Consider the following 27,671-nt stretch of genomic DNA (forward strand, 5'->3'; position numbering starts at 1 on the left):
AACGCAGGCGGACACTTTTTTCCACCCGCACGCAGACGAACACAAAAGTAAGAAAATTACTCGTTGCACCACGTGGAGGATACTTTTTTCCACCCGCACACAGACGGACACAAAAGTGATAAAATTATCTGTATGTAGACGGGATTAAACTGAAGACCTCTCATAAAATAAGAGTTTTTGGTGTCTCAACTTTTTCATTTGAGCTAGCATATGAAAATTAATTATTTATTTAAGCATTACTTCAGTCTTTGGAGCAAAGATAGTTATATATAGGCTTTGAATTAAATGCTGTGTTTCAAATTTGGAAACAATTGTATTTATAGAGCATTATTGAAATAGGTACTTGCAGTCGGTGAAAAAGTAATGCGTAATTTACAAATTAACTTGCAATTTTTTTCTAAACAAATATTAAGTACAATATTTAAATAAATCGTATCTTGTAAAACCTAATCAACTTTTTTTAAAAGTAAAGATCCTACACCATTTTTTTTTAGTATTTTTTTGGGGGGGTCTATCCTAGGCTCCTAGCAGTACACTAATGTTAACACACCTACTAATAATTAAAAATTCCATTGTACAAACAATTTTCTAATCAATATAACCAACAAGAAAGCATAACTACCACAATTATAGTACTCATCAAAATGACCGTTACATTTACTATATGATCTCATCATTAATTATTACACACTCCTCCTACACATAACACATGCATACAATTAATCTCCCTCTCCCTCCCCCGTATATTTATATACTTATCATTATGACTTATAAAAATATTATGAATTCGTTGAGAAAATAATACTACATTAAAAAAACAAAAATATCACTTACAAGTTACAATATACCTATTGAACCACAAATATTTTCATCAAAATTATTACTTCATTCTAGATCTTCATAATTCTTATTTTATGTTACTTTCGTCCACCAAGAATATATAATTTTTGGTTGATCCGAGTTTTTTTTTAAAAAAAAAAAATGGAAGATGTTTGTTAAATATAGAAATTAGTGATTATAATTAAAAAAATGAAAATGAGATCGTGTTAAAAAAAATAATAATATACGTTCAAGTAATTATTGTATACTATGATTTACTAGAGACCAGCGCCGCCGTAATGGAGCCAAATAGTTTATTTTTATAATTAATATATTTAAACTATAAGTTTTCTTTTTATTATATACTTCATTTGTTCATAAAAAATGGAGTAGTTTATTTGTATCATATTTGAAACGTTAATAAAAAATAATCTCTTTTTATTTTAAAAAAACTTCTATCACATGATGGTTCATTTTATTAACTCACAGTATAATTAATTATCATAATTACTATTATCGTTTAAGTGATAGTACATTTTCTCCCTTCATAAATGCACTTAGTCATTTTTTATTAAAACTCATGTCGTCCTCCTCTAAAATTATTTTTTGTGAACGAAATGAGTATAAAATTAGTCTATATTTTTATATCAAAATCTTATTCATAACTCATAAGATACACAAATACTAATTTCACCCCTTCATTTTTAAATTTATAGCTCGATGCATAATTACACACTCCTCCTACACATGCATACAATTCATCTCTCTCTATTTATATATATAAACACACACACACACACCACACAACGCTCATAAAGCACACACACTTCACTAGTGAGCAACGGCCGGCCACCACACAATGGAGCTAAGGATCTCCTCCCTCCTCCTCCTCCTCCTCGCCGCCGCCGCCTTCTTCTCCGCCATCCCCGCTGAGGCCCACAACATCACCCGCATGCTGGCCAAGCACCCCTCCTTCTCCACCTTCAACCACTACCTCACCGTGACCCACCTCGCCGGCGAGATCAACCGCCGCCGCACCATCACCGTCTGCGCCGTCGACAACGGCGCCATGAACGACCTCCTCGCGAAGCACTACTCCCTCCCCACCATCAAGAACATCCTCTCCCTCCACATCTTCGCCGACTACTTCGGCGCCAAGAAGCTCCACCAGATCACCAAGGGCTCCACCACCACCTCCTCCCTCTTCCAGGCCACCGGCGAGGCCGCCGGCACCTCCGGCTACGTCAACATCACCGACATGAAGGGCGGCAAGGTCGGATTCTCCCCCGTCGACTCCGATTCCGACGGCCCCATGGCCACCTTCGTCAAATCACTAGAGGAACTCCCCTACGATATTGCTGTGCTCCAAATCAGCAACACTCTCACCTCGCCGGAGGCTGAGGCCCCCGCCGCCGCCCCCACAGACCTCAACGTCACCTCTCTCATGGCCAAGCAAGGCTGCCAGTCCTTCTCCGACATGATCGTCTCACAAGGCGTCGAATCCACCTTCTCCGACTCCGTCCAAGGCGGCCTCACCGTCTTCTGCCCCTCCGACGAAGCCCTCGACGATTTCCGACCAAGGTTTAAACCCTAAATCCCCAAAATTTAACCTAATTTTAGCTCAATTACACTCACATTCAGACTAATTTTGATTTTTGACATGATTAGGTATAAAAATCTCACCGCCGACGGGAAGGCGTCGCTGCTGCTGTACCACGGCGTGCCGGTGTACAACTCGCTCGGAATGCTGAGATCCAGCAACGGATTGGTGAACACGCTGGCGACGGAGGGGGCGAAGAAGTTCGACTTCACAGTGCAGAACGACGGCGACGACGTCAAGCTGAAGACGAAGGTGGTGACGGCGACGATCACCGGGACCTTGATCGACGAGGATCCGCTGGCGGTGTTCAAGATCGACGAGGTCCTGCTGCCGAAGGAGCTGTTCAAGGCGGCGCCGCCGGCTCCGGCGCCGAAGCCGGCGACGAAGTCGAAGAGCAAGAGCAAGGGCGCGGCTGCCGATGATGAGGATGAGGACGCCGACAGCCCTGGCCCCGCCTCCGAGGATATCGCGGCGGCGGATGAGGATAACAGCAGCAGCGGAGAGAGAGCTCGCGGCGGCGTCGGTGCCGCCGCGCTCTGCTTCACTCTGGTGCTTGGATTTTTGGCATACATTTGTTGATTTTCTTTTTTTTTCTTTTTCTCTTTTTTTTAATATTATATTTGTAATTTATTTTTTTTGGTTTTGAAATTGTGGTGTGGATTTGATTCAATTGAAAAAGGTCTCTTTCTTTCTTTTTTTTCTTTTCTTTTCCTCTTTGATTTTTGTAATAAAATTTGATACATTTGTGGAAATTGGAGTAAGAAAATTTATAAATTTGTAGTATTATTTGATTTTGAATCCTAGAATATTCCCAAATTTGGATCGAATTAGGCTTTGATTACTTATAAACTCATTATTGTTAACTTTATGAAATAATTGTAACGATATTTGCAGCGGTCGATATCTAAGTATCTAATTATTGTTAACAAGTCTTTCTCGATCAATAAAGTGTGGGAATATTATCATTATCATATATTCTTTTAATTAATGTGGTTTTACTTATGACAAATTTGGGATTGTATAAATTAAATAAATGTGTATTTTTGTAATTGCTTTACAAAAATAAATGGTGGGAAATAGGGTGATGTACAGCTGTAGAGTGGGTGGAGAAGAAGTGTCGGTGGACAAAATTGCTTGACCATTGTTGGCAATTTGGCATCACCAACTTCACTTTTTTTTTCTCAACTTTATATATTTTCAACTAATAAAATTCGTGTTAAACTATTTCATTCATTGTAATACGATGTCAAAAATTTAGATATTCAATCACATATTTATAGTTATATTTTAATGATGTATTTGTAATTTACATATAAAAAATGTGAGGCCATCTCACGTGAAATGGTTTAAGGTTGAGTCCAAAGCAAATATTTTAAAGATATATTTGTAATTTTGTCAATGTTTATAGTTATAAGTATATTATTTAATATAAATTTGAATTTTATCTCTCGTATGATACGGTCTCACATAAAATCGATCATTTAAAAAAAAGATTGAGATTTTAATAGGGAATAAAGTAAATTTAGACCCGGTTGTACAATTTTTTTTATTTAAATATTTTATTATGAAATAAACAAATGTTTTCCAAGATTTAGTCTTTTTTTTTGAGTGATTATTATTCCAATTGGTTTTTATTTTTTTTCGATATTGAACCTTTATTTATATTATAATCAGCTCGGTGCTCTTTATTTTAACACGAATTAAAGTATAAATAACTTAATTTTAACTTATGTAAGAGAATAAATACTTAAAATTTGCACAACCCCAACTTTAAAATAATAAATTATAAAGATCCAAATATAACTAATTCAACTATTCAAGTAAGACTTAGGGGCATTAACTTTATTGATCAATGTTTTTCAGCAGAGCAAATAATGTATGATTAGAGAATATACAATTTTATATTATTGATTTGCTGAAAATAGTGGAAAATGATTTAAGACGTTGGAATAGCCTAATAAGACAAATAGAGTTGATTAAGCCCACCGACAAAGGTCACAGCTATTTGGATTAGTTGAAATAATTAACTCTTAATTGTGATTTGCTTCAGTTAAAATTATTTTTTAAAGTGAATTGTTTATTTAATTATAACTCCCATAAATACAGTATTAATTACAGGTCTGCTATTTACCTATTTCATTTCATCTTCTATATCGATAGTAGGATTTTTGCACGTGTAAATATTCTTTAAATTTAAATAATATTATTTATTTTAAAGTATTTTTTAAGCTGAAACATATGAAATTTCAGAATTATAGTCAAACCTAGTCAATATGTTAGATCTGGTCAGTGTCTTTTTGATAATTTAATTTTTTAGTATAATTGAAATGCAATTTTTGGTGTTTATATCTATACTACATAATCTCATGTATCTAAAACATCACTTACCATTTGTGACTTGTCTTATATTTGTAATTTATTAAAACATGTCATATATAGTCTTAACTTGCATCAATCAATAAATCTAACCATCAATTATTGGTGGTAAAAAAAATGATTTAAATTGTTGTGTAAAGCTAATGATGAAAAATAAAACAAGTTAGGTTAGAAGACAAGAATATGCATAAAGTAGTACAGCTGTTTCTGGTGATTATCAACAAGCATGTTGGATGAGTTAATGTGAAGGGTGAGAAAGGTAATTACACCCCTTTTCCATGTGACAAGTAAGGTATTCCTCCATGCCTACATGATGTGTAAAGCATATATATTATACACATATACATATAAAAAATGTTCGATTATTTGAGATTGAATTGGTCCAGTAATATTTATGATTAATTTTGTTATAGGAAACGTCAGACCATTATGTTTCCTCAATCCGAGAAATATGCATTATTGGAACTGGGTTGGAACGACAGACAGCTCCAGATTTAAGGGCTCTTGCTATAGCTGAACTTCGGGAAAAATTGATAAGATTAATCTTATGTGATATTGTCCCGAGGCTAGGTATTGAACTGAGTTCACCCAACAAAATAACATGTCATGAGACTAAATCTTTTTAATCCATATCACAACAGAACATGAAGCGGTGTAAACTTCTATCTGTAAACAGCGAGCTCTAAGATTCAAACCCCACCACCTCTCGTTCCCCAAATTCCAAAAAAAACAACTTATATCTCCCACTTCTAGTGACGAGTAGAAATCAAATTAGACCATGTATACGTATAAAAAATGATAATGCAATAAAAGAAAAGGGTTCACTTCTGCAAATAACACAATCTCTACATTGCATATGATTTTAATTACACTACAATCATTTTAGTAATTTTAATATAAATTTTAAAATTAATGTAAAAAATAAAAATTATTGAAATTTTAATTAATTTATTTTGAAAATTAAATATTAATCTTAACCCGTATCCCTATACGATAGTCTCACGCAAAACTTTGCAATATCACAAACTTTTACTATTATAATGAAATAAACTATTGCAAACTATGGTATGGGCTCAGCTCCAAAAAAAAACTATGGTATGGGCTGCTCTTAAAAGTGGGCCAAGATAATTTCTCTGGGATAATGGCCCATTATAATGAAATCTCCTCAGCCTGCTTTGAAATCTAAACAAACACACACATCCATCCATCACTGCTAAAATCGTAGTAATATTATTTTGGGTTAATATAATGTTGTCATGTTTCATAAAATATTTCGAATTTTCATTTTTCTTTAAAAAGATTGAACTTTCAACACTTTTTATTAAATGTCCCGTTAAACAAAATTATGTGACGAAAAGATGACTCCTCTCAAACCGATTGCAATTAAGTTGTGAATCCCACATCATCAAATTGATAATTCAAGATTTCTCCGGGCGAGGCGAATATCTTTCGGCCACCGAATTTTATATTACGGGATATTTTAAGAAAAATATTTAAAATTCGAGACATTTTTATGAAAAATGCTGAAAGTACGGGACATAAAAACACCATAACCCTATTATTTTTGTACTATGATCTCGTCACACCAGATTTTTCTTAGTTCGATTTGTACATTTCAAATAAAATGGATATTATTTTATTAAACTGTAGTCGAATAACAAATTCGTTCGTGTGCCTTTGGCATGTACAATTGTTGCAAAATTAATGTCCTCAACTTTTTTTCTTTCTATCGTTGAAGAGTTGATATATTGAGCGTAATACTAACTGAATCAGAAAGATCGAGACCGTTGAACTGCTCTTGGTAATGTCAGCTTTGGTGAGACGTGCCAGATCAATTATCACGTAATTAAAAAACATGATGATATTATTACAATATATTTCAAAAATTATATTATAATTACAAAAATAATAATCTCTAGAACACACACACACAACCAACAAAGCCTTTGAGTGCTTCTCACTCTTTCCTTTTCAAAGAAATCACACATCCAAACAGAGACTAAAGTATTATCCTCCCTGCACACAAAACCACCCATATAAGTACCCATTTCCAACCTGGATCCCCTTGTCCAAATCCACTTCGCTCCCAATCCCTAAACGGGTCGGTTCCATTTCTCTTCATCGCGCGATAATCGCTGCCCCCTTTGATTACCCGTGAGTCGGTAATTTCTGATTCCAACTTAGTTTGATTTGGTTGATTATCAAGATTATTTCTCGAATTTGGAACGAAGTCGATTGTCCCCAAATCTTGATGAATTTGTAGTGGGTTTTAGGTTTCCAGTTTGATTTGATTTTCAAGTATGGGACTTGTGGGATTGCGTTTAGTTGATTTCAGTTTGATTAGTTTGGTAACTGCAGTTGTTGTGTGCGAGCTTATTTGATTGAGATATGGGCTTTTAATGTAGGTGACTTGTGTTTGATTATTTTTGGGAAAACCTAGCTGCTATAAGCAAGGAGGTGGTGGGGACTTGAATCACTTGATTGCTTGGTATGTGTCGATTTGTTGCCGATGCCTTTTGAATTCGCGGTGTGGCTGACCGAGTCTTGTATTGGGCCGTGGCAATCGGATGTGTAGTCAGTGAAGCTAACCCTCATTTGAATTCTTGATTTGCCATGGGGTTGATATGTAATGGAGTGGCAATATGCTTGCTTCGCAACGATAAACTTGTAATGAATTTATACATGACTTGAGGGATACAAGCACCAAATGAATGAATTAAGAGAAGGTGACAAGACAAGCATCACTAACTAATAGTAAAAGATATGTTGTATGGATCACATGAAATAAGTGCATCTGTCCACATTGCCTTACACATCTAGGTCTCAATTCTGCATACAGGCATCGCCTGAAATAAGTTCGTTGGTTTCGTCATACTACTTGTCTTATCAATTCTATACTATTGTATCACCTGAAGGCTGAGAAGTAAGGTGTATATTGGACATTCATAAATAGAGTTAAAGTTTATAAATAATATTTAAATTAAAATTGAGAAAATGCAGCTGTACTACTAAACTATATTGCTCTTAATGTTGCCTAAATAGAAATTTTGTGTCCTGTTTTCTTCCAAAAGAAACCCAGTTTTAAGCTGTGATTGAAGCATGCATTTGCAATTTCAAGAGTAATAGTTTTTTACCCCCTTTTTTTGCCAATGCCTTTTGGGAGTTTCCATCTTTCTTCCCCTTGCCCTATGCAATTAGATTATGCTTGTCTAACCATGCATCTTAATTTTGATTTTAGAAGTTCAGTTTTTATTGTTAATTCACATCCTTTGGCTAGTGTCATTTTATTTGTTTCCAAAGACCACTTACACAAATGTGGGTAGTGGAGATTCTCAGTAGGAACTGATTCAATGTATTAGTTTCATGGTCCCAAATCTGTTAACATCCTTTGACTAGTGTCAATTTTATTTGTTTCCAAAGACCACGCACACAAATGTGGGTAGTGGAGAAGTGGTGATTAATCTTTGGTTCCAAATCTATTAACATCTCTTTTCAATTGCTCTTTGCAGACAGCATAAGTGATATCTAAAGTATTTGAGAAGACAGATCCCAATTCTTTCCTGTGACCCCCTAGTATAGATATATGGGCTGAAGTGTGCTTTACATGGGAGGTGTAGAGGATGATGAACCACCATCGAAGCGTGTGAAGGTGACCTCTGTAGATTCAGGGGGTATTTCAAACAGTTTATACCTTAGACAGAGAGGTTGCTCATTTAGTGACTCAATGGCTCGGCTTTTGGCAATTGAGGGGGATGATGAGGTTGTTGGTTCAAAAGGTGTCATAAAGAAAGTCGAGCTTGTTCGTGTTATAGCCGAGGCATTGTATTCACTTGGCTATTCAAAGTCAGGGGCATGCCTAGAGGAAGAGTCTGGAATCCCCTTTCATGCCCCTGAGATAGATTTGTTTATGCGTCATATTCTTGAAGGTCAATGGGATGACAGTGTTTCCGTGTTGCACAAATTTGGTGTAATAGATGAAACATTAACTAAGCTAGCATCTTTGGTAATATTTGAGCAGAAATTCTTTGAACTTTTAGATGATGGAAAGATCATGGATGCTTTAAAGACGCTGCGGACAGAGATCACTCCACTTTGCATCAATTATGAGAGAGTTAGAGAGCTGTCTTCCTTCGTTTTGTCTCCATCACAAAATTTACTCGATGGAACTTCTAGTAAAGGGTCAAAACTCGAATCTCGTAAAAAGTTACTGGATAAATTGCGCAAGTTGCTTCCCCCAACAGTGATAGTTCCGGAGAAAAGATTGGTGCATCTTGTCGAGCAGGCCCTTGTCTTGCAAAAGGATGCATGTAAGTTTCACAATTCCTCGGTTGGGAAAATGTCGTTGCTTGCTGATCATCAGTGTGGGAGAGACCATATTCCTACACAAACATTGCAGGTAAATTAGAGGCAAAACAAAGGAAGACAGGGATTACTATGCCTGTTTATAGATAGAATTCCTACTTGTCTGTTTTGCGCGGACACAATAACATTTTTTTAGCGTATTGTTTAGTTTCGTTATACATTATATTTGCTTTTCGTATAAGATTCAATATCCTTATGAAATAACATTAGAATGACATTTAGCTGATCTCTTTTGTTAATCACTCCAGGTATTACAAGAACACAATGATGAAGTATGGTTTTTGCAATTTTCTCACAATGGAAAATACTTGGCCTCGTCATCTGGGGATCGCCTTGTTATTATATGGGAGGTTACGCTCGCTCTTTCTCCATTCTTTTTGTTATGTTTAAACTTCTATCGAGGATTCTAATTCATTCGCTTGTATGTGGGTACAAAATTTAGAAATTTTTGCATTTGATCATTTTAACTTTAAACTTTATTTTGAAAGTCTTTGAGAAGAACTTTTAGTTTCATGGACATTCCTCATTCACTCGTTGTTCGCAGCTTGGCTTATGATCAAACCGATATAGTGAATACAAAGCGATTAAATGTTACTTGTGTTCTTGATTTTAACAGCCTCTTATATTCTAGTTTGATGTACATAACTTGTGTTTGATGTGGAAAGTTGTGTTTCTATATGTTCATACATGCTGATGGTTTCTTCTTCGGTAGGTCATGGATGATGGTCAAGTTTCTTTAAAACATCGATTATACGGTCACCAGAAACCTGTATCCTGTATATCGTGGAGCCCCGATGATAACCAACTCCTTACATGTGGAGTAGACGAGCTAGTTAGACGATGGGATGTTGCCTTAGGGGAATGCCTCTATACATACGAGAAAAGCGGTCTTGGTTTGGTCTCTTGTGCGTGGGCGCCGGACGGGAAGAGCGTCTTTTCCGGTGTTACCGATAAAAGCATCAGCATGTGGGATCTGGAAGGAAAAGAGTTGGAATGTTGGAGAGGGCAGAGAACTCTTAGGAATGCGGACTTGGGCATCACTAGTAATACAAAAGAGCTTGTTAGCGTTTGTAAAGAAACCGTGATACTATTGTTCGGATGGGAGTCTAAGTCCGAGCGATTCATCGAGGAGGATCAGATAATAACTTCGTTCTCTTTGTCTGAAGACGGCAAGTTCTTGCTCCTCAGCCTCTGGAACGAAGAGCTTCATCTTTGGAGTATTGAGGGATGCCCCAGGCTGGTATCTAAATACAAAGGTCACAAACGCTCGCGTTTCGTTGTGCAGTCTTGCTTCGGGGGATTAGAGCATGCATTTATTGCCAGCGGTAGCGAGGACTCGCAGGTAATACTCGCGCCCTCCTCTTTGTTTATTGCGTGTATATTTAGCGTGTGCTCGCTTTGGGTGTTAGCTTAGATATATAAGAGGAGCTAATGTTGGTGCCTACTTTGATAGTCTAATCCTTCAAATACTCAAATCACATGAATCTTAACTTAGGTTTTGTTCGAGTCGAGCTAACTTAGAATGACCCGTTGCTTACCGTGTATATGCTATCCGTAGGTTTACATATGGCACCGGCTCTCGGGAGAGCTCATTCTAACGCTAGCTGGGCACACCGGGGCTGTAAACTGCGTCAGCTGGAATCCGGCGAACCCCCATATGCTGGCATCAGCGAGCGACGATCGGACGATACGAATCTGGGGACTGAATCAGGTTAATATGAACTACAATGGGAGGCATAGTAATGGAGTTCATCACTGCGACGGAGGGAGTTGAAGTTGGAAGGGAAAATGCTCTAATTTCTTCTTAGTCATTGCTTTTTATGTAAGTTCTTTTGCTTAAATGTTTAATCCAAACTATAACACAAGATGAATGTGAATTTGCATCCAATGTGATAATAATATCTAGCTCTCTCACTTTCCTTCATTGATTTAGGTTATTTTGATGTATATTTAATCAAATATTATGTTATTTTTTCATGTATCAAACATATTATTCATGGACTAAATTAAATATGTCATTTTTATGCCCAATTCAAATTTGGTAAATTTGGACTCTTGTAACCAATTACATTGTGAAAGGGTGGGTATTATGGTAATTTCAACACGAAAATGAAAGTTTTCTAAATACCACCTGTAATAGAATATGCTAGGCATCTTTTTAAAGATGTACTACAAATTAATGAAATTATCAAATCCAAGTATATTTTTTAAATAAAATCAATTGGCAAAAAAAATTGTTTAAATGATTCTTCCATAATAATATGTCGATTTTAGACTATGCTTGTAAATGCTTATAATTGCGTAATTTTTTTAATCTCATGAAACAAAAAAAAAAACTTACTTTTTTAGAAAAAGAAATACTTAATCTACACTTCATTCCAACTAAACTCGTACACATTTTATATTTGTATCTCCACTTACAAAAAAACTAAAAGTATAATAATCATAATGGATGAGAAAAGATTCAAACCAATTTCAAGTACTAAAAAACATTGTATTTTTATTGATACAAAATAAAGATAACATATTTATGATATTTATAGCCGCGTCAACCGTTATAAACATTCGATATGATTTATGACTATCCAGCGTAATTATTAGGGCATCAAAAAAGTTAAAATAGCTTAAATATTAAAATATAATACTATACGTATTGAATACTAATATGTGAAATTCAAAAATATATTAGCATCATAAATTATTTTAAGAAATTCCAACATATTATTTAATCTTAGGGAAAAAGAGAAAAAAAAGGGTGATGAACCCCAATAGCAATAGCAATTGTGAGTGAAAATTGAAATCCCTCTTTATATATAAAACCGAATGGGGGCAAAGTAAACCGCCTTCGCAAAATTGGAAAATAGCAAAAGCTCTCACAAAAACTGAAAACCTCAACAACTTCTCAAATCCCTTCTTCTCTCCAAATTCAACTCAGAAAATCCATCTACAGTGATCGGAGGAGATTGCCGCGCCTTCAATTTCGCACCAAGACAGAGAGAGAGAGAGAAAGAAAAGCTAGAAAAAATAGGGAAGAACAAGAGAAAGAGAATGGGCCCACCAGGTTCATCCGGGAAGGAGGCGGGGCAGAAGCGGCACAAGAAAGAGAAGGTGGTTGTGTCGGAGGCCACCCGCATTCGCGTCGCGGAGATTCTGGAGAAGTTTCGGAGTTCAGATGATGAGGGTGAGTGGAAGAAAGTCTCAATTTTTTTAGAGGGAGAAGGATTTTACGTGTGTGTGTGTTAGTGTTAGCTGAAAATTTGATTCTTTGACGACTGAGTGATGTGATGGAAGCTTTATATGTATGTGTTTTACATAAAGTTTTAGTGTTGTTGATGCGACTTGATATGCAAATAATCTAGAAGTACTGGAATGGATGTTTTGAAATACTGCAAATAATCTAGTGTGTGTGTGTGTGTGTGAGAGAGAGAGAGAGAGAGAGAGAGTTAGTTAGTTAGTTGGAAAAATGATTTTTTGATGACTAACTGGTGTAATGGAAGCTTTATATGTATTGTTTTATATGAGTTGTAGTGTTGTTGGCTGCAGCTTGGCATGCAAATAATCTAGACTTAAGCTTGCTGGAATGGATGTTTTTGGAAGCTATTGTGTGTGTGTGGGTTATGTTTTGCTAGTTGATTGTGACTGTAGTCATGAACTTTATGCTTAAAATAGCCTCTTACGAGGAAGAAAAGTTACCTTGACTTTGAATGTATGCAGTATACAAATTTGAAGATAACCTCAACAATCAGGAGCGGGCGGCAGTGCACGTTATGAGCAGGAAAATGGGGTTCAAGTCAAAGAGCAACGGGTGAGTTGTGAGTCGGAAAAACAAGCATGTATTCGGATGTTTGTAGTTGTGTTAATCTGTAAAACTGTATGTATTTGGGCTTCTCTCTTTTCTTCTAACCATCTGAAAATTTGTAGGAAAGGCCAGGATCGTCGCATTTGTATCTATAAGTTAAAGAAGGAACTAGGCATTATGAAAGGGAGAGAGAACATTGCTTCTTTCAGATTTTCAGGGGATTCGCAGGCTGCTTTACAGGACTTGTTTTCTCGGTATCCCCCTAATGATGTGGATATGACTGGGAATAAGGTCGAAGTAAGTAGTGGACACAACGATGGTGGGGGAGTAAAGAGAGATGACTTTTTCTTGAAACCTGTGATGAATCCATCTGAAATTGCAAACAAGGTGGAATCACTTGCTTCCCGAATTGAGAAGGAGACGAGCTTGAAACAGGTCGGGACCCCCTCTTGGTAGTCTTACAACTTCTGTGATGCCTGATATAAATTATGGTAAGTAATTGCAGCCTTGTTTGCAGCTTGCAGAGAACAGGTCCAAGCTTCCGATTGCATCTTTCAAGGATGATATCACATCTACAGTGAAATCGAACCAGGTTATCCTCATTTGAGATTTTTTTTTCTTCTTGTTAATAAATAGTTTCTTCATATAATCAGTATTTTCATAGCTTGAATCTTCTCCCGGTTGCTTAATTATAACAATATGACAACCATGGTTATATCCAACTCAGCTCCTCTTTTTTTGTTGTTGACTAGTGTGCTTTGTGTATGGATGTCTCGTAGATTATTGCTTATCTTGTCTTCCAACACAGGTTGTGCTCGTCTGTGGTGAAACTGGATGTGGCAAAACAACACAGGTACTACTTCTTACTCTTATTCTGAACAAACGGGAGATGTTTGATGTACTACAAGTTTGATCGAGTTTTCACATTATATTTCTTATACATAAGTGTGTTTTTGGGGCTGAAAGCATAATAAAAATTCCACAGGAACATAAGGATATCTGCAGCATTCTGATCTTTGTTTGTACCAGAGAATTGAAATTTTTAAAGTGCATTTCTTTTTGATGTACTGGGTTGGACTTTGGAGCACATTGTAGAATATATGAAATAAAATCTATTATATTTGAAATTGATTAGGTCCCTCAGTTTCTCCTCGACCATGCATGGAGTAAAGGACAGACATGTAAAATTGTTTGTACTCAGCCAAGGCGAATCTCTGCCACGTCAGGTTGTACAGCGTGTTTATCTCTTGAATATGTATATTTATATTAGGTTGGCTTGAAATGTGACTGAGTCTTATACTTCGTGTCTTTCACGTGCAGTCGCTGAAAGAATTGCTTCTGAAAGAGGTGAAAGTATCGGCGATTCTATTGGATACAAGGTACTACTAGATCTTAATTTTAATGGATATTGTGGTTATGGATGCAATCTTCATTCAAGTCATATCTGTTTCGTGCAGCAACCTCTCGATTTTATTTATGAATATCAAACACACACGCTAGGTTGTACTTTCATAATGACTTTATTTACCAACTGCTAATGAAAATTTTCTAGATTCGGATGGAAACCAAAGGTGGAAGGAATTCGTCTCTTGTGTTCTGCACCAATGGGGTTCTGCTGAGGGTTCTAGTCAGTAAAGGAAAAAGCAGATCGAAAAAAACAAAGAGTGCTTTGGCTAATTTAACCCACATAATTGTGGTACGATATCTTTTGAGAGCGTATATTCCATCATTTTCAGTTAGTTTTTGTCGTCTATTTATTTGATCCCTTCATTTCCAGTTATTATCTATCACCTGTGATTTTGTTCTGGTTCAGTTATTTTATTCTTTTCCCTAGTGGTTCTCTTTACTATCGTCGTTATCACCTGAAAATGATTTCTGGTTTCGGCTCCAATTTGAGAAGTTGCAGATTATTTCATTATTAACTCCATCACTTAGTTCTTTGTTGCTTTATGATGCTGTGAAATGAAAAATAGAATCTATGTCTACCATTTTTTCCCCTTTATTATTAGAACCATGATATAGTTTCGACTCCTGCTGAATCTATGTAATGTTGGTTCATCGACACCAAAATGACCACCCAGTGCTCTGTGTATTTATATCCGTGTTGAACTTCAAAGTGACAAGAAGCCTTACCTTGATACATCTTAGCCACAACAGGCCCTTGCTCTTTTCTTGAGGTTCCGTTCCTGACGTATTGTTTCAATTCTAGGATGAAATTCATGAAAGGGATCGCTTCTCCGATTTCATGCTTGCAATACTCAGGTGCCTTACTCATATGATGTTTACTGGTTATGCGGAGTTTGTATTTATACCTGAATGAGATTTTTGTGATCTAAGTTTTCCATTCAGGAATCTGTTTGCGCACTTTCCAATTGGATAGTCAATTTATTTAGCTATGTATGTATTTCTGTATCTCGTTGCTGCATCTAATGTTTCTCCTGTTTTGTTTGATGTTGATTTCAGAGACATGCTTCCTTTACATCCTCACCTGCGCCTGGTTAGTATCGTTGTAGTCCTTTCTAGGTTAAGCCTTGATATATTTTCTCGATTTCTAATGCTTCGTTAGATTACTGACTTGATGGACCGTTCAATCCGAACAGGTATTGATGAGTGCCACCATTGATGCAGACCGGTTTTCAAAGTACTTTGGTGGCTGCCCAGTTGTTCGTGTACCGGGTTTTACGTATCCCGTAAGCCACTTTTCTCATTTCATACGGCTCTGTGTTTGTCGTTTACCAATCTAGTTGATCATGCATTGAAACATGGTGTATTCAGGTAAAAACTTTCTACTTGGAGGACGTACTAGCACTAGTGAGATCGACTGAAAACAATCACGTTACATGCACGAATGAGAGCAAGGCAGTCAAGGACTCTCCATTAACTGAGGAATGCCGGATCGCTCTCGACGAGGCTATTGACTCAGCTTTATCGAATGATGAGTTTGATCTCGAGTCGCTATCTTCTCAAGTAGATTCAAGGATTTTCAATTACCAGCACTCGAAAACTGGAGTAACCCCCTTGATGGTGTTAGCCGGACAAGGAAGAGTTAGCTATGTTTGCACGCTTCTCTCGTTTGGTGTGGACTGCCATTTGCGGTGTAATGCAGGGAAGACTGCTTTCGACTACGCTGAACAAGGTAATCAGGTGGAAGCTGCTGAAATTATCAAAAAACATATGGGGAAAGCATTTACGCACTCGGAGCAGGAGCAGAAGTTACTTGATAAATACTTATCAAACGCTGACCCTGAGCTTATCGATTGTCTGCTTATCGAACAACTTCTGAGGAGAATCTGTAGTGACTCGACGGATGGAGCTGTTCTCGTCTTTCTTCCGGGTTGGGATGATATAAACAGAACGAGAGACAAGTTGCTATCGAGCCCTTATTTTAAAGATCCATCGAAATTTCTCGTTATTGCTCTTCATTCTATGGTTCCATTGGTCGAGCAAAAGAAAGTCTTCAAACGTCCGCCTCCTGGATGCCGCAAGATCGTTCTTTCTACTAATATCGCCGAGACTTCTGTCACCATCGATGATGTTGTTTATGTCATAGACAGCGGGCGGATGAAAGAGAAAAGTTACGACCCTTATAACAATGTGTCAACTCTTCATTCTTCTTGGGTGTCGAAGGCGAGCGCTAAGCAGAGAGAGGGCCGCGCGGGGCGTTGTCAAGCTGGTATTTGTTATCATCTTTATTCGAAATTTCGGGCTGCTTCTCTGCCGGATTTCCAAGTTCCCGAGATAAAGAGGATGCCGATAGAAGAGCTGTGCCTGCAGGTATGTAACACCAACATAACTAGTGGCATATTGGTTCATATTTTCATTGAAATCCCGTAACGCTACATTTTCATGACTCGACAGGTGAAGCTTATGGACCCATCTTGCAAAATCGAAGAATTTTTGCAGAAGACGTTGGATCCGCCCGTTTATGAGACGATACGGAATGCAATAATGGTTCTTCAGGATGTCGGGGCGTTGACTCTAGAAGAGCAACTCACGGAACTCGGGGAGAAACTCGGAGCTCTACCCGTCCACCCTCTGACCAGCAAAATGTTATTTTTCGCGATACTGTTGAATTGCCTCGACCCAGCATTGACTTTAGCTTGCGCTTCGGACTACAAAGACCCCTTCATTTTGCCGATGCTTCCTACCGAAAAGAAGAAAGCTCAAGCGGCTAGATTAGAGCTGGCCTCGCTCTATGGTGGCAATGGCGATCAGTTAGCTATAATCGCCGCTTTCGACTGCTGGAAAATGGCGAAGGAAAAGGGTGACCAAGCGAGGTTTTGTGCTCAGTACTTCGTATCCGCACCGACTATGAGGATGATTTCGAGCATGCGGAAGCAACTCGAAGGCGAACTACTTCGGCACGGTTTTATTCCGGAAGATGCCTCTCGTTGTAGCCTCAACGCACGTGACCCCGGTATACTCCATGCTGTAGTTTTCTCCGGTCTATATCCGATGGTCGGGAGAGTCATTCCGCAAGGTAATAGGTCTCTTGTCGAAACTGCCGGTGGAAATAAGGTAAGGTTGCACCAGTTTTCGACCAACGCTAAGCTCTCTTCGAAGAAATCGAGTATTCCTCCTTTGATCATGTTTGACGAGATAACCCGTGGAGACGGCGGAATGCATATCAGGAACTGTAGCGTTGTAGGTTCGCTCCCCTTGCTGTTGTTAGCCACGGAGATCGTCGTGGCCCCGACCGATGAAGATGACGAGGAGGATGAAGAGAGTGATGCCGAGGAACCTGATGCCGATAATGATAGCGACGAGGAGGATAAAGTAGAGCCTCAAAGGTCGTCGAAATCCAACGGCGAGAAGATCTTGTCATCGCCGGAGAATGCCGTTAAAGTTTTCGTCGATCGATGGCTACCGTTTCAGTCCACAGCTCTTGATGTTGCTCAGGTATACTGCTTGAGGGAGAGACTGTCTTCAGCAATCTTGTTCAAGGTAATCTCAATCTTCAAAGAATCCATATAAACATCGTCTCGCTCGATCGATCGATGAAGTAACGCGATCGTTGTCAACTTTTTCTTGTAGGTAACGCATCCGAGGAGAAATCTACCGGAACATCTCGGAGCCTCGCTGTATGCAATCGCCTGTATCCTCTCCTACGACGGGATGTCCGGGATCTCGTTGCCACCGGAACCTGTCGATGCTCTCGCCACGATGGTCGGTGCCGCCGACATCGGCCATGCTAATCGCGGTAAGAAGACGGCGATCAACCGGCCCTCCACGACCTATCTGAGGTCGCTTCTGTACCACGACAGCAATCGGAACCACCAGCATTCGTCTCATAACCAGAGCCACACGTCGCACCATCACGCAGTTGGCCCTCAGAAGCATGTGCCGGAGGCGCGGCCCCCACAAGTGATGACGAACGTTGCGAAGGGGAACTTCTCCAAGCGGCAGCGTGGCAACGTAATGAACCTTAGGTGATGGATGTTAGACGCTTTTTGTCCGATTGTTTCCCGGCTTCACGGCTATTTTCGTGCTGCCCTAACCGGAGAGCTGACTCTCCGGCCCAGGTGGCCGTTGCTCGACCACAGATGTTTGCCGTTGATGACGACGTTGCGACGCCATCACAGGCATCTTAGGTTCTCATATATGATGCTTTTGTTATATTTAAAATGCTGTTGTGATTGCCTGCCTTGGCTGTTGTTGGAACTAATGCAAAATATTTAATATATATGCTAAAATGTAGCCTAATTTGTTTATAATACTAGTACAATGGTACGTGCAATTCATGTAAAATTATTGAATTTTATACTTACATATATACAAATAAATCTTATCACAATTTTGAGGAATTTAGATACAAAAATGATTCTTAATTATCTTACACCAAATATATAAAATATAAATATATATTGAATTATTAAATTATCCGCAGAATTAAAATAAGAGATTATATTATAAGTATAATCAAAATATGTAAAAGACAATAGATGAATAGATACATGTCTTATGTTAGTATTATTACATTATTGCTCTTAAATTAAAATTTAAATATATATAGTGTTAAAACCTCTAAATAACCAATTTATTTAAAAAAAAATTAATATAAGCCATAAAAATAAAAATCTATTAGTTCTAATCATTTTTTGTGCAAAAAGACCACTTCACCCTTAATGAAATTGTAATAAAATATGCCAATCAAATTTTGTGAAACAAGGTTTTTCTTATGATAGGTATATATGCAAATCACTATTTTTGCTCCAAACGAAAAGATAAAAGAATGCAAGTAGCATTTTTCTCACTTGAAAACTTAAATAATAATCTACAAAAGCAAAAAATTTCTATCATATTTTCATATTACATCTCGTGTTTCATAATTTACTAATGCATGTCACGTGTATCGAATATTAAAAATACCATTACACGCTCACACGACGCACGACAAAAGCAAGATGTAACAGAGAGACCGAACCCGGCCTCGTCCGGACTCCCTCCCTCGCCTCTCCGACGAGGGACGGAGTCCGGACGTACAAACGCTACAAGCCTATCTTCTCCTAACCTTATGCATTCCACCAACCTTCCGAGGATCCGAGCACGAAGACGACGACGACAAGCCCGGCCACTTATGCTCGGCCAAGTCCTTGCTGAACGCCTTCATCACGTCCTGCTTCAGCTCCATGTAGCGCTGCCGCTTCACCCGCTGCTCCTCCATGGAGCCCTTCTCAAGCAGCAGCGCGCCTAGCGTGTCGTCCTCCAAGAGCTGGTCGAGAACCTCCGAGCAGTTGGGGAAGAAGCGACGGCCGGTCTCCACTGTCATGTCGGACAAGATATAAGTCTCGATGTGAGATATCGAAGAAATTTTCGGGATTTAGGGTTTAGGTTTTAGGGATCCGAATTAGCTAGTTCCATACGACTTTTAAAACATTGCAATTACAAAATCACCGCGATTATAGCATCCCCAATAATAGTAAAACTACATAGTTTTAAGTAAAACGACGTCGTTTTGGCAGTACACACTTCGCCCCGGAAATCGGAACATTGTGAAAGTGGTATGAAAACTAACCCTTCATTCATGTAAAATCAAGCTCTTCCACCCGACGGACCTAAGGCGACGAGACGGCCTCGACTACCCGAAGGCGAATCTAGCCTTAACGTTGGCCGCATTTTTTTCGAGATTTTCCCTAAATCCAACTAATCAATAGGAATTGCAGCAGTAAAGATGAACTCACCGGTTTTTTGAAGGGCTTGGAGCCTCAAATGGAGCCTCCTCACATGATCGGAAGGGATCTCGTTCAAATCGACCTCTTTAAAGCTCCCGTAGGCGCCATTTGCAGCCGAGAGTCCGGCAAACTCCATAGTCGAATCTGCGTGCGCTATCTGCATTGCCAGTCTGGCTTCGAGAGGGAACAACGAGCGCGCCATTGCCACTGCAAACACGCATTGGATCAGCAATACGAGTATATATAGCAATGTATTCGATAACGAAACCTCTAAATATATACCTCTGTTTTCAAGAAGGAGAAGCCTCATGTGGACATCATCAGCTACCATCATTGACGACAACGAGATGTTTCCGGCCAACGGATTCCTCCGCATCTCCCTCTCCAACACGTCGATGCACAGCCTGTCCGTGTTCGTCTCCTGGCCGTGCTCCTTCGCCTCGTTGAAATCCTTGGGGCGCGTCAGCCTCCGGCAGATTGAGAGAGGCGTCTGTCCATCTCCGGTGGCATCCGACACGACAGCACCCCTGTTGAGCAGCCCGACAATGATCTCGGGGTCCTTGCGCCTCGCGGCGACGTGGAGGACCGTGTAGCCCCGTGAGTTCCGGAGGTTGACGTCGGCGCTCTCAAGGTTCAGAACCTCGTACACGATCTTAGGGACACAATAAGCTGTGGCGTAGTGAAGGGCGCAGGCGGCGTCCAAGGAGATGTTGGATTCTTCGAGAAGCTTCTTCACCAACTCGACATCGTCCGAGTCCAACGCCCGGTGGATCTTCCTGACGCGTTTCTCGTTCAAAGGGTCCACCTGAACGGAGTTGTGCTCCTCGTCCTGGTTGGATTTGAGGCGGAGAGATCTGACGTCGTTCAGGACCTCAACGGGGAGCTCCTTCTCGAGGATGATGTTGTCCACGTCGGATCGCGCTACTCTTTGGAGACAATGCGAGAGAAGCTGTTGCAAGCCGCAGTGAAACGCCACCATGAGGATCGGCATCACATCTTCCACATAAGCTTTGTCGACAAAATTAAGGAGACGACGCTGCAAGAGAGACAAACTCAACTCATCAAAATCCCAAAGAAAACACCAAATATGGTCAGATAAAGTGTCACTCAATTGTCAAGACGCGTCTCCTCCAACCAATAGGTCAGGAGTTCGAGTCATCTAGTGTGCGTGTGTGAGTGTAATTCTCAAAAAAGAAAAAGAAGAAAAAAAATCAATCACAACAAATATGTATTCCAATATCTTGTTGTTAGCTTATCTAGATCAACTTCACTTTCATGATAATCGGAGAAACCGGACATACATAAACACGGGATTTGCAGAATCTCGTTCGATTATGCAAATCCCGTGTTTCCTTACATGCATAAAACATTTATAACAACACTGGTTCAACAATCAAGCTCAGCTAATGCTTAGCCAAACCTAACATATTAGCAAATTCTACTATAGCAACACAACACATTTCATCCACCAAAACGAAGCAACAGGATCTACGAACACACGGTCTAGATTGCATAAATCGCGATTTCAGAGCATAAACAGCTAGCAATCTGTTTCACTGGCTGCATTCATAGCCTTCCTCACTGGTTTAACAATCAAGCTCAAGCTAATCCTTAGCCACCTAACAACACATTCAGCACATTTCGTCCGACAAAATGAAGCAACATGCTCTACAAAAACACGGTCTAAATTGCATAAATCGCAAACTCAGATCATATTGGCTGCATCATAGCCTTTCAGTTAGATCATACAAACAAATAGAATGCCATGAAAAACATATTAAACAACGGCCTTCAAAAGATCGAACCTGAACAACCATCACGAGCTCCTTGATCTGAAACGTGGCAGAGGCGTACATCATCTCCACAGCGTAGTTGATGGCCGGGCCACAGGCATCGTGGGCACAAGACTCATCAACGCAGGTGGAGACATCAGTCGGGGACGCCCTCACCTTCCCGGTGTACAAGTAGTTCAAGACCACCATAAACGCCTCGTAACATACCCTCCCCTCGGGCACCAAATCCTTCATGAGGTACTTGGGCTTCCCCTTCACCTCCCTCATGGAGCTGTCAACGCTCGTGTTCCTAAACAGTTGGTGGAAGAACTCGCTCCGTGCAGCTAGGATGCAGCGGTTGACACCTACACTCACCCCCTCGACCTCCACCTCCGCGTCACTATAGTCATAGTCAGAACCAACCACCAGCCTCTCAAGACTCAAGCTAAGCCTACTCAAGCTCAAGAACTCGAGATTAGTCCCTACTTCGCAGACATTAGACGAAGGTGCATTGTGGCCACTCGAGCCGTTCGATAGATACGAAGACGAGGCGAAACTCAAGGACGACGACGGATCATTGCCATTCTCCATAGCAGCAAAATGACTATACAAAGTCACAAACCAAGAAAACTACAAAACTACAAAACTTCAAACAACATCCACAGCTTCACGATGCAAAACCTCAATCCAGAAACCAACATTTTCCACCACCAAATTCATCCAAAAACAATATCCCCATTCATTCTAACTGCAACAGTAAATTCCCAAATCCAAATTCCACAAAAATATGATGAAATTACACCAGATCAAAAAATACTAGTATTATCCATCCCAATTTATCCCAAATATCAGATCCATATTTATCAAAAGAAGTAACAATCTCACTTCAACAAAGAATCAACATCTTCAAACCCTTGACACTTCCCAAGTCAACTCCCCAGTTCTTGATTATTTCAGCTTCAGCCATAAATTTCCAAACCCCAGCAAGCAATACAGCAAGAACTTCAATTTCTTGGAGCATAAATCCTCCAAAACCTAACTACGATCATCAAAATCAGTAAAAAGATTCCAACTTTTTGAACCGGGATGCTTGATTATGGCGAGAGATTGCCTGCCCAGTTCAAGAAAACTATAATCAGAGCTATATAAACAGAAATTTACAAGAAATTAAGCTTGAACAGCATGAGGAAAGAAAGCAAGTAAATTCCTTTCTTTTCTTTTTCGGAAATTTTTGACTTACATATTTTGTGATTGGGTGTTGACTTGAGCCGGAGTCTTCACTCTCAACAGCTTGCAAATTGCAAATTTCAGAAACTAGTACTAGCATTTTTTTATTTTTATTTTTTTGTTGGATAAAACAAGTTAAAGAGCAACTAGTAGCATTACTAATACAAATATTAGTGTGGGAGATTGGAAGTGGCAAAGATTCAAATAGAATCACGTAAAAATATTTCATAGATTTTGTCATATGCCTATTAGATTTGGGAGTTTTTGTCATCTACAATTTTAAAGCTCAGTTTGATGAAATTGACAATTAGCTTTTGCCGAGTGGTTTTAAAATAATTTATTAACATAATAATTTTTTTTAATATTTATTAAAGTTAGGAGAATCCCTTATTTATTTTTAGGAACGGTTATCTACTAAAGTTGTCTGAATTTTATATTTATAATATATTCATGAATTTTGCAAAATAATAATAATAATATATTTATGAATATATAATGACGTGATTGCGTGCGTGTGTGTGCGTGTTGACCGGTTGGAGGTGTTATTTTATTTTATATTTTATTTTATTTTAGCAGATAATTTTAGCATTATTTTTTAGTCAAATTTGTCACAACCACTCCAATATTGTACTCCTAATTTCATATTCCGAATATGGTAAGTAAAACCATTTTGTAAAAATAATATTTACTTTTGCTTATAAGGTAAACATCTATAAATACACGAAAATATCAATGAATTTATTGCTATATTCACATATAAGGAGTTGATTAATTACATAAAGTGCAATAGCCTAAAAGGCTAAATATTTGCTATCTTTGCAAAGAAAAAAAAAATCTATAATCGTTCAGTTAACCATAATATAATAATAATTCGAATATTTTAACATTTTCACTGTATAATAAAATACGAGACTGAAACATAAAAAGATACTACAAAACATGATTCGGGACCCGTCAACTTCCTTTGAAATCAATCTAAACACAATTTTTAAGCAACAAGTAGTGCCTAAATGAATCTGCACAAATCTATACAGCCTTTTTTTCCCTATCTAATTAGAAAAAATGCTTCACATTTTCTTCCTCCAAATATTCACAGGCAAACAATAATCTTACAGAGAAGAAGCGTGTTTCGATAAAAACCCGATTTTTTCACTCCCTCTTGAGTGTCTTCACCATCCCCTTGAAGATCTTGCTGAACCAATACAAGTTCATCACAGACAGCACGGTTGGGACGGCGTGCACCATCACCACGCCTATCTCGTGTATCTGCTTCACCTGTTAATGAAACAACGAGAAAGAAACTAGCACGATCAACGTAGGTAATAGTTATGCAAAAGCCTCAATTCAACAACATTGTTTTGGTTTCAAGGTTGTTTTTTTCTAACCACAAGGTGTTTATAGGGCTAATGTTCGTCTAGTTCTCGTGTGAGCAACGTTGAGATTTTGATACTAGCACGATCAACGAAGGTAATAGGTATACAAAAGCCTAAATTCAACAGCATTGTTTCAATTTCAAGGCTATTTGTTCTAACCACAGGCTGTTTATAGGGCTAATGTTCGTCTAGTTCTCGTGTGAGCAACGTTGAGATTTTGATACTAGCACGATCAACGAAGGTAATAGGTATACAAAAGCCTAAATTCAACAGCATTGTTTCAATTTCAAGGTTGTTTTTTCTAACCACAAGCTGTTTATAGGGCTAATGTTCGTCTAGTTCTCGTGTGAGCAACGTTAAGATTTTGATACTCGAGTAAGAAATAGAAGTTTTTCAAGAGGTTACCTGATCATAATACAGGTAAGAATGCCAGAACAAGTAAATGAACAGCAGAATTCTTGCAACCTGCAGTTAAAAAAAAAAACACGAAAAATTAAGGAAATCTTGAAGGCGACGAGCAAACTACTATCTTTGTTTACAAGAACTTACGAGCCATGCTAGGAATATCACGACTCCGTTTATAGTATACACCTTCGACCTCTTCATTCCAGCTGCATCGAGATACCTATTCAGAAATTGCATCAAGAGGTGAGAAATGAAACCTCACCATGAACGAGAAGCTAGAAATCGGCTCTTTACCATCTCAGATTGACGGAAGGCGTGGTTGCCTCGGATATTAGAACCATGTACGTGTAGATCTGTGCTTCACCGGTAAGCATAGCATAGGCGACGCTCACCAAAGAGAGAAGATGATGAACCACCTAAAACCGATTCATTAAGGAAATATTAACAAGAAAATCAATGAGAAATGCAGAGTTATTGAAAATACATTTGAAATGAAGAGGCTGTGCAGTGCTTACATACTCCATCCCGCCTAAGGAAGGATATCGCCATATGATCATGCTGAGATCCGAAAGGAAATAGCCAACGGAGACCTATTCGAAGATGGCATTAAGATGCTTTTCAAAGTGATGCTAAGTGGAAAGAATTTTCATTGCAGCATAAGAAATCGAGGAGAAAATAGCACTCACTCCCAAAGCAGAAACAGATATTGTAGAGCTCCGAAGAGTGACTGGACCACGTTGTGGATCATTTACGAAGAGATCTGACCACAACACGAAGTATAGTGACATGGTGGCAATGTACATGGCATGAAACGTCGACATGGCTCTGCATCACACAGGGCCGGTTATTAGGGAGGGATAGGATCAGTAGGTGAAACGAATCCACTCACCGGTTGCTCCATTCGAGTTGAATGCCCTTTGTGAGATTCGAATAGCTTTTGAAGTAAACGGGGCTAATAAGCTGGCTAAGTTCGTACACCTGAATATCGATGATAAATACTCAGAGAAGTGGAAATCATGATGGAAACAGCTGCTGGAGGATGGGATACTGTTTTCATACCGTTTTGCAGGCGAAGATTCCGATGATTATAGAAGTGTAGACGACGAAGAGATCAGCAGAGACATAGTCCTTGAGAAGCAGCTCAGCTTGGTTTAGGTAAGATTTAACCAACATAGTAGTGCTTGCAGTTGACAGCATCACAGCATAGCCTCAGTTGTGATCCCTATTTTTGAAAAACGTCGTTATAAGATATAGTAAACGCATAGGAGAAGATCAACAACGCGTAATTCCCATTCAAACTCAGCAAACGAGCACTTAACTAACACGTTAAATAGAGGTTAATTTAAACTCTGATCATCATAAGGTAAGGTAAGGTAATGCTTCTTCTCCAAAACAATGTTGTGATGAATAATTTCAAAACACAATCAACAAGAAAACTGTTCAAAACCGTCGTTAAAAGCTATAGTGATTGCAATGGAGAAACAAAGAATCAACTATCTGTTGTGGAGAAATGCAACAGAGTTTAAGGTAAAATTTCCCATGATTCACATTATACTACTCTTCCACATTTCTAACTCGAAAAAACAAGCACTAAACTAACATGTTAGCTAGAGGGTTTCGAGTTTATTCCTTCCTATTTGAACCTTCATCATGATAAGGTAAAGCTTCTTCTCCAAATCAAGTTCATCATAAACAAATTTCATAACATAATCAACACACAAAACTGTTCAAAATCGTCGTTAAAAGCTATAGCAATTGCATCGTAGAGAAGAAATGCAACACAGTTTAAGGTAAAACATTTGCCATGAATCCAACTCCATCATCAACTTACATTTCATAGAATAGTACTCTTTCACATTTTTAACTCGATAAACGAGCACTAAACTAGAGGATTTCGAGCTGATTCTTCCCAATTCAAACCTTCATCATCATAAGGTAATGCTTCTTCTCCAAAACAAGTTCATCATAATCAAATTTCATAACACAATCAACACCCAAAATCATAGTATTAATTATTCGTTCATCGCTTAAAGTTGCAAAAGTTTGGCCAACTAACCTCACCAACCACTTTGTTTGGATAAAAAACAAGAACATAAATACATATATATATATATATGGTTTAATTAACACATGTCAGAATCTAATCATCTCATCTAATTACAACATAACCTAATACATATTCAATCAAACATTCCCTCTCAAGCATTTCATCAAGCACATATTTCCAACGCTTTGAAAGAAAAAAAAAATCAACCAACAAAAAAAATTAATTATCCCAAGAAACTATATAGCATTCATTAATTCAATACCAGCAAACTACAGCAAGATTAATTAACAAAAAAAACGTACACATTATATACAGGATATCAAAAAACAAACAACATATTGAAAAAGAACAAATAAAAATTCAAGATTCATAATTCCCAGAAAAAAGAAAAATAGCCCACAAAGCTAAACATACCAGGAAAGTTGAAAATTCGAGAAGGTGGCAGAAAAAACATACAGATAAATGATGAAAAACGACAGAATCTAATCTGAGAGGATTATAAGATAAGAGAACCGCGTGCAGTTTTCTTATTTTATTTTATTTTATTTTTAATTCTTTTTTTTTTGTGTGTGTGTGTGTCTTTGTCTCAGGAGGCACGATATGAATTCAATGCGATTTCTTCCTCATTCAATTTGCTTACACAAAATCATGAAAAGCAAAGAATATTTAACGTTTGCATTTATTATTTGATACTCCTTTTTCCTAGAAACGTGGAAGAA

General features: G+C 38.4%; 5 protein-coding genes across 16 annotated transcripts; 3 read left to right on the forward strand and 2 right to left on the reverse strand.

Annotated features, from left to right (window-relative positions):
* Nucleotides 1–1,450: 1,450 nt before the first annotated feature.
* LOC131009501 (fasciclin-like arabinogalactan protein 2) lies at nt 1,451–3,193 on the forward strand. The gene is made up of 2 exons (XM_057936873.1): nt 1,451–2,400; nt 2,488–3,193. Exons 1-2 carry the CDS (start codon nt 1,679–1,681, stop codon nt 2,996–2,998), a joined length of 1,233 nt encoding a protein of 410 aa, XP_057792856.1. The 5' UTR covers nt 1,451–1,678; the 3' UTR covers nt 2,999–3,193.
* A 3,519-nt stretch (nt 3,194–6,712) lies between these two features.
* Nucleotides 6,713–11,081, forward strand: LOC131009500 (WD repeat-containing protein 26 homolog). 6 transcript variants are annotated; one of them, XM_057936870.1, is made up of 6 exons: nt 6,713–6,957; nt 7,201–7,283; nt 8,305–9,191; nt 9,406–9,507; nt 9,870–10,499; nt 10,716–11,081. In XM_057936870.1, exons 3-6 carry the CDS (start codon nt 8,400–8,402, stop codon nt 10,929–10,931), a joined length of 1,740 nt encoding a protein of 579 aa, XP_057792853.1. In that variant the 5' UTR covers nt 6,713–6,957; nt 7,201–7,283; nt 8,305–8,399; the 3' UTR covers nt 10,932–11,081. The 6 variants fall into 6 exon arrangements, with proteins under 6 accessions (XP_057792853.1, XP_057792855.1, XP_057792854.1 ...); XM_057936872.1 differs by having other exon boundaries at nt 6,713–6,949; XM_057936867.1 differs by having other exon boundaries at nt 6,760–6,957; nt 7,201–7,521.
* Nucleotides 11,082–11,971: 890 nt separating this feature from the next.
* Nucleotides 11,972–18,750, forward strand: LOC131009503 (DExH-box ATP-dependent RNA helicase DExH6). 2 transcript variants are annotated; one of them, XM_057936876.1, is made up of 14 exons: nt 11,972–12,338; nt 12,872–12,962; nt 13,079–13,391; nt 13,474–13,548; nt 13,765–13,809; nt 14,092–14,182; nt 14,277–14,335; nt 14,509–14,652; nt 15,166–15,218; nt 15,420–15,453; nt 15,557–15,646; nt 15,732–16,730; nt 16,815–17,900; nt 17,991–18,750. In XM_057936876.1, exons 1-14 carry the CDS (start codon nt 12,206–12,208, stop codon nt 18,387–18,389), a joined length of 3,612 nt encoding a protein of 1,203 aa, XP_057792859.1. In that variant the 5' UTR covers nt 11,972–12,205; the 3' UTR covers nt 18,390–18,750. The 2 variants fall into 2 exon arrangements, with proteins under 2 accessions (XP_057792859.1, XP_057792860.1); XM_057936877.1 differs by having other exon boundaries at nt 12,322–12,338; nt 13,084–13,391.
* Nucleotides 18,751–19,226: 476 nt separating this feature from the next.
* LOC131009504 (BTB/POZ domain and ankyrin repeat-containing protein NPR1-like) lies at nt 19,227–23,429 on the reverse strand. 4 transcript variants are annotated; one of them, XM_057936881.1, is made up of 5 exons: nt 23,141–23,429; nt 21,934–23,011; nt 20,411–21,164; nt 20,138–20,335; nt 19,227–19,718 (listed from the first exon to the last, which is right to left on the reverse strand). In XM_057936881.1, exons 2-5 carry the CDS (start codon nt 22,489–22,491, stop codon nt 19,453–19,455), a joined length of 1,776 nt encoding a protein of 591 aa, XP_057792864.1. In that variant the 5' UTR covers nt 22,492–23,011; nt 23,141–23,429; the 3' UTR covers nt 19,227–19,452. The 4 variants fall into 4 exon arrangements, with proteins under 4 accessions (XP_057792864.1, XP_057792862.1, XP_057792863.1 ...); XM_057936879.1 differs by having other exon boundaries at nt 20,138–21,164; nt 23,141–23,301; XM_057936880.1 differs by having other exon boundaries at nt 21,934–23,178.
* A 577-nt stretch (nt 23,430–24,006) lies between these two features.
* LOC131009505 (uncharacterized) lies at nt 24,007–27,604 on the reverse strand. Of its 3 annotated transcripts, none has more exons than XM_057936883.1 (9): nt 27,409–27,604; nt 25,965–26,127; nt 25,795–25,883; nt 25,592–25,730; nt 25,421–25,495; nt 25,200–25,321; nt 25,050–25,125; nt 24,906–24,965; nt 24,007–24,402 (listed from the first exon to the last, which is right to left on the reverse strand). In XM_057936883.1, exons 2-9 carry the CDS (start codon nt 26,100–26,102, stop codon nt 24,277–24,279), a joined length of 825 nt encoding a protein of 274 aa, XP_057792866.1. In that variant the 5' UTR covers nt 26,103–26,127; nt 27,409–27,604; the 3' UTR covers nt 24,007–24,276. The 3 variants fall into 3 exon arrangements, with proteins under 3 accessions (XP_057792866.1, XP_057792865.1, XP_057792867.1); XM_057936882.1 differs by having other exon boundaries at nt 27,367–27,604; XM_057936884.1 differs by lacking the exon at nt 27,409–27,604 and adding an exon at nt 26,737–27,367.
* Nucleotides 27,605–27,671: the final 67 nt, after the last annotated feature.

Source organism: Salvia miltiorrhiza, chromosome 2 (genome assembly GCF_028751815.1).
Source record: "Salvia miltiorrhiza cultivar Shanhuang (shh) chromosome 2, IMPLAD_Smil_shh, whole genome shotgun sequence".
Classification (NCBI taxonomy): Eukaryota; Viridiplantae; Streptophyta; class Magnoliopsida; order Lamiales; family Lamiaceae; genus Salvia; species Salvia miltiorrhiza.